The sequence below is a fragment of the Coenobita brevimanus genome, chromosome 16, assembly GCF_032717465.1.
Source record: "Coenobita brevimanus isolate Jiangsu-jjx chromosome 16, ASM3271746v2, whole genome shotgun sequence".
Taxonomy (NCBI): Eukaryota; Metazoa; Arthropoda; class Malacostraca; order Decapoda; family Coenobitidae; genus Coenobita; species Coenobita brevimanus.
In genome coordinates this window covers 33,077,829-33,084,148 of record NC_136969.1, presented here as the reverse complement: position 1 = coordinate 33,084,148, position 6,320 = coordinate 33,077,829, and the positions used below count along the sequence as shown (strand labels likewise).

The 6,320-nt window shown below is 42.7% G+C and overlaps 1 protein-coding gene across 1 annotated transcript in view; it reads left to right on the top strand.

Annotated features, from left to right (window-relative positions):
• Positions 1–5,904: 5,904 nt before the first annotated feature.
• LOC145391047 (uncharacterized) overlaps positions 5,905–6,320 on the top strand; it is a 92,224-nt gene continuing 91,808 nt past the window's right edge. The window contains exon 1 of the mRNA XM_080265780.1: positions 5,905–5,967. Within this exon, the coding sequence (XP_080121906.1) occupies positions 5,916–5,967 (52 nt within the window). The 5' untranslated portion in view covers positions 5,905–5,915. The remainder of the gene's footprint in view (positions 5,968–6,320) is intronic.

Here is a 6,320-nt window from a genome sequence, read left to right as displayed (position 1 = left end):
AAATTGGTGTCTATCTTACTTGTAACTTCAAAATTGGCTGAGATATCCAATGAAGTTCGCTACAATACTAGTTTTCCTGCCGACCCCTGCCCCCATTTCTTGCTGATGCGATAAATCTTTCGCTCGGGTACATATGTCGGGGGGTCCAAACTGGGACTAAATTTGGTGTTCTCGATCGCTTCGCTCGCTCGAACAACAATGAAATACGATGCCAGTCATAAGGAAGTTCAATGGAAAGTATTTAGAGATTTAAAATTGTCTTTTTCTGCCACTTCGCTACGTGACATAGGTTGTTGGAGGACGAAAAGCAACGTAAAGTAAAAGGAGTATAGTGTATATATTATGGTGTATTTATTGGCTATGTGGGGAGAGGAGAGAATGAGGGATTGACTAGGAGTGTATGTGAGTGAGGTGGAAGAGGAGGAGAGGAAGGGGGAAACGAGGATGAGATGGAGGGATGGGGTGGAAAGGTATATGAGTGAGGAAGGGGTATAAGTTGGAGAGAGGACAGGCTGATGGCGGAGGACAAGGAGACATGGAGACGATTTGTTTGTGGCCACCCCATGCTCTAGATGGATAGACAGACAGACGTGTTATAGAGTGATGTTGACTCAGTGTGAATGGGTTTTAAGGGTTCTCAGTCACTGGATGGGAATTGTATTCGGTCCCTATTCTCTTATATTCCTCACTAACCTCTTCACTATCCAACGCCGTCTTGCATATTTTATCATAACTTGTGACGATTAAGAGGGACGCTGCAAACTAGAAGGGGTATATTATAGTCTTCATTAACCGTTTCATTATTATCAGACCTTCCAAAGCTGAGTACAGTCGTCTTCAGGCAGCAAGGATTTGTCAGGAAAATACGTCAACATACTGAACTGGCTGAGAGTGAAGGCATAGTCCAGCACAAAATTTCCTGTCCCCTTTCCTTGTTTTCTCTCCATGGGCTTTGGCAGTTCCAGGCGGTAATATAAGAGGCTTCGTAGCGCCTCTTCCGTAGCGGTTTATTTCGTATCTGTTTCTGCTACCCTTGTTTGCTACTGAGGTAAATAAAACAGAAAATACACAATGGGTGGCTTAGGCTTTGATAAGGGTCCTTTAGATTTCTGTTGCTTTTTATAGGGAAAGTGAGGAAGATTTTTGATTGCTTGAATATATATTGAGTAGTCTTCTTTCCCTTCGTCTCCTGTCCTCGCCTCCCCTCTTCCTTTTCTTCGTTCCTCTCCTCTACTCTCGCCCTACCACCATTCCCCTCTCCATCCCCTTCTCTTCTCCTTCCCAGTCCCCCTTTCTCCTCTCGTTTTCTCTTTCCTCTCCCCTCCCACTTCAAAATTCACTCTCTTAATCTTTCTCCTCTCTCTCTCTCTCTCTCTCTCTCTCTCTCTCTCTCTCTCTCTCTCTGTCCAATCATCCTTTTCGCTTTCCCTTCCCCTCCCCCTCCCCTCTGTGTTCTCTTCCAAGAGCAATGTATCGGCTGTCAGACCGTGGCTAATATATGGCAGCCTACCATTGACGGCACTACACACACACACACACACACACACACACACACACACACACACACACACACACACACACACACACACACACACACACACACACACACACACACACACACACACACACACACACACACACACATACACACACACACACACACACTAAAACAACATCCCTCTCTCGCTTCGTGAGTGCGGGTGTACACATTACAATGGTGCAAGTCAGTCTCCGGGCATTTCCTCGTAATATCCTTTCCTCGGGGCTTTACGAACAGGAGAGAGAGAGAGAGAGAGAGAGAGTAAGTGTGTAATAAAACGACGTACGTGTGTGTGTGTGTGTGTGTGTGTGTGTGTGTTTGGAATACCTACTCAGGATTGGTACAAATGACTCAAAGTGTGTGTGTACGTAGATTAACGAGGGTTTCTGAATAGCCCAGTCGTGTATCATGGTTTGGAGGGGATATTAGGTGGTGGAGAGAGAGAGAGAGAGAGAGAGAGAGAGAGAATCAGTCGAAATTGCCTGAAACGAAAGTAGAGATAGAAGGTATAAGAATAGAAAGACAGATAGGCAGCTGGATGGCTATGCTGACTGATACAGATAGATGATGGCCAGGTAATTAGATAGGTAGATAGATAGACAGATGGGTATTTAGATGGAGAGAGAGAGAGAGAGAGAGAGGGGGGGGAGGGGGAGGGGGAGATAGCAATGACTCATTTATCTCAATTTTTTTCTTCTGTTTGTTTTTTTGGGATTCAGCCAAAATTACCAACAGCAGTGACGGTATGATATTAATAATGCTTATGATGTTATTATCATCATCGTCATTATTTTAATTATTTATAGTAGTAGTAGTAGTAGTAGTGGTAGTAGTAGTAGTAGTAGTGGGAGTAGTAATAGCTAAATGAAGTTATTTCTTCCATTCTCATATTTTTCCTTCTTTATCCATTCCTCTCCCTTCCTCTCTTCTTTCTTCCTTCTCACCTTCTCCCCGTTTTCCTCCCCTTGCATCCTCCTCCCCTTCCTCATTTTCTTCCTTCCCTCCCCTCCTTCTCCCCCACATCCTTCCTTTCCCTCTTCCTCCCCCCTTTCCTTCTCCCCATTCCTACTCCCCCTGCTCCCTTCCTGCTCTTCCTTTTCCTCCCTTTTTTTCACTCTCCATATGCTTTCCCATCCCTCCTTTCTTATTGATTTCCCATTCCCTCTTTCTCCCTTCTACCTCCCTCCCTTCCCCTTCTTCCTTCTCCCTTCCTTACTTTCCATCTTCCTTCTCCTTTTCCTTCCTCCCCCACCTCATCCTCCTTACTCTCCTCCCTAATCCCATCTTGCTCTTCGTCCTTCTCCCACTTTCGCCCTTTTCTCTTCTTTCATCTTCCTCATCCCCTTTCTTCATTCCCCCTTCTCTCCCCTTCTTCCTCCCTTCTCCCTATATTTCTCCTCCCCATCCCCCCTTTCTCCTCCCCCTTTTCCTTCCTTGACACTGATGATAATGGTGATGGTGACAGTGACGATGGTGATGCAGGTGGTGGTAATGGTGATGATGATGGTAACGATGGTGACATTGATGGTAGTTTGGTGATGATATGATGATGACGATGATGTTTTACCAGCAGTTTTGGTCTTGATAATGATGATGATGATGATGATGATGGTGATGATAAGGGTTATGTTTTAGCAGCAGTGTTCGTCTTGGTGATGGTAGTGGTGGTGATGGTAATAATGCCTATGCTGTTTTTGATGATGACTCAGTTAATGTATTGTATTCAGGACTCGTGTATATTGCTATGCTGTGTTTAAATAGCGTTCTTTATTGTGTGCGTTTATGATTAAAGGTAAACGTGTGTGTGTGTGTGTGTGTGTGTGTGTGTGTGTGTGTGTGTGTGTGTGCATATTTCAGAGTGTCCGTGCAAGTCCGTGTGTGTGCGTGTGTGTGCGTGCAGTGTACATCCGATCTCTGACGTTCATTTCCTGAAGGTCTTGCCTCCCAATCCCACGGCATTATATTAGACCAGAGAGAGCGAGAGAATGTGTGTGTGTGTGTGTGTGTGTGTGTGTGTGTGAGAGAGAGAGAGAGAGAGAGAGAGAGAGAGAGAGAGAGAGAGAGAGAGAGAGAGAATAACAACGTCTCCCATCACTAATAATTTTCTAACAATTTCCATCTCTTTGTCTCCCCCAGGTTGTGAACACGTCTGGAACGCGTCTGGAACACTTCACTCTGATCTACCTCTTCCCTGTTCTGGCCCGGGACGCACGCAACCTTTTCACTCCCACACTTCGTATCTGCATTCGGGACAGCACTAGACGATTTTAATTAGCTGAGAGAAATCTGGTGTGTTTATCGTCTTTCCATATTAGTCCCACTGCAAGACCGGACCTTTTCTTCGGAAGGAGAGTGATAGTTAGAAATAATCCTCCCCTCTACTGGCGAAGTACCAGTGCGGAAAAGTGAAATCCTAGTTGAAATCAAAGGCTTCGGTCAGCTTAACGTTTAATGAACTGGGAGAAATCGTGCCACTCAGAGGTTTAGTTGCATATTGTTCCATTGACAAAATTCTTTCTTCAGTATTGCCACCACCAGGGGATTTTCTTCAACTGAGAGAAATGCTAGGGGACAAAGGCATCAGAAATTAGTTTCACAAGTAACCCTTTCTTTGCTACTGGTACTTCTAGGAATTATGTTGAGGTTAAGAACAGACGATTTTATTCAACTGAGCAGTCATTAGTCTTGCTTGAACGAAATGATTTTGATTAAGAAAAATAATAGCAGTCAGAGACTTCAAGTTGCCAAACACCAGACGATTTTCTGCAGTCGAGACCTCCAAGGAATCAAAGGCTTCAGTCAGGCTAACATCAGATGATTTTCTTAAACTGAGACAGATCAGAGCAGTCGAAGATTGCAATCTAGTACAAGTAGACTTTATTGAACTGAGAGATATCGTAGCAGCTAAATGCTTAAAAATCAATGTCAAGTAACAATTCATCTGTTTCTGGTACTTGTAGTAATGTTGTTTAAGCCTCGGCAGAACTAACCTTGCCAGACATATTCCTGTAGCTTGAATTGTGACTGGAAATTACTCCCGTGGTAGACACCTGTTTTGGTTATTTAAAGAATCACAACCAAATTCCTCCTGAAAACTAGATAATAACCGATCTGTTCCTGTGTTCTAATCTCATAGTTTATCCAAGAATGCCTCGAGAAATGTTATATGTCAGATTTACAAAGAGTGAGAGAAGCCTCTTTGGACACCTTTTTGTCCGCTACAGCAATATCTCCCCTGAGACTGAATGATATGTGGTCTATTTATGTGTTATAGCCTCAAACTTCATCCACGGCATCCTCGAGAAAAGTTGCTATTTTGATGATCCCAGGTTCATCTGAAACGTGAACCTGGTGGAGTGCAGGCTTATGTTGTCCTGCACTTATAATTCATTCCCCCTACTTTTGGGATAGGGAAATAATTGAACGACGTCTGTATATCCAGACAGTTAAGCCACCTGATTATATCGATACCACCATATGCAGGCATCCCTCTCCAACACCTAAAGAAAAATTAAACTGACCTACATATGTTTCAGTGACATTACTTGCTTATTTTGAAGAATCACCAAAACTCAGAGTTCTTTTGAAAACAGTAATAAGTGAAATGGTTTGTGTTCTAATCCCATAGTTCGCCAGGGGAGGCCCAGAACGAAACTACTGTATATGCCTGGTTGAAGAACACACAGACAGAGGGTATAACAGTGTATGAACCTGGAGATGTGTGTGGCATTATCGAAGAGTGAACATATAAAAGAGTATATGGAACTGCAAAACAGTGGTGAAATACTAGAACAGTGTTTAGAATGACAGACCTGTGAATTTATAAGACAGTAAGTTCAGTTAAAGATCAGTGACTGACTTACAGAACTAAAAGTGAAATTATAGACCAGAGAAATGATAAGGATCTCTGAGAAGCTGCAAAATACTAACTGGAAATTTGAATCAGTAGCTGAAATACAACATACTGCAAGTAAACGATTGTAAAACTGAATCTCACAAACTGTGTGGAATTATAGTACTTTTCCAAAGCTGTGTGAAATGATAAAGCTATATGAAGCCATAAAATTACATGAAGCTGTAAAGTTGTAATACAATATGTGAAAGTATAAAACACTTATTGAAATTATGGAAGTGTTTGAAAAAATATACCGATAATACTTAGCGCTACCAGGTCGACAGATACTGAATTTACTGTTCCTTGTCCTAAAACTCTCATCTTATCATCTTCAGTCCTGAGTTGTAAATAGAATATGATACTAATCACAAAGAAGTGCCATGAAAAGGCTGTGGGACTGTCATGTGAAGTAAGCTGCAAAGGATAAAAATCATTGCTAAGTAAAGGTGAACGAAGCACACTGCCATCACCATCTTCATCATGCTATGGCCACACACTGCTATCCTGACTGTGCTGCTGCTGGCTATGGGATGTAAGTACTGAAATGACCTGTTCTTGTTTGTTATAGTTATCCCACTTATTGGTGTTTGCGAGAGATACCTTCACGTGGTGGCACCGAAATAACCTGGCTGCTCCACTACCAGGTTATGCAAAGGTCCCTTAAATCTCTTCCTGTCCCCCGAATAGAGGTTGGTGGACTGCAGGTAAAGGGTAGTTTCAGCCTGCGGTACACAGGGTTCATGTTCAGGAGAACTTGGGGTGATGAAAGCAATGACAGCAACCTTCTTTGAATACCATGACGTCTGTGCTTTCTGGAAGGTAGTGTTATTGATTTATTTTGTGGTTTATTATAATTATTTTTTTTTTTTTTATTACCTCTGCCAG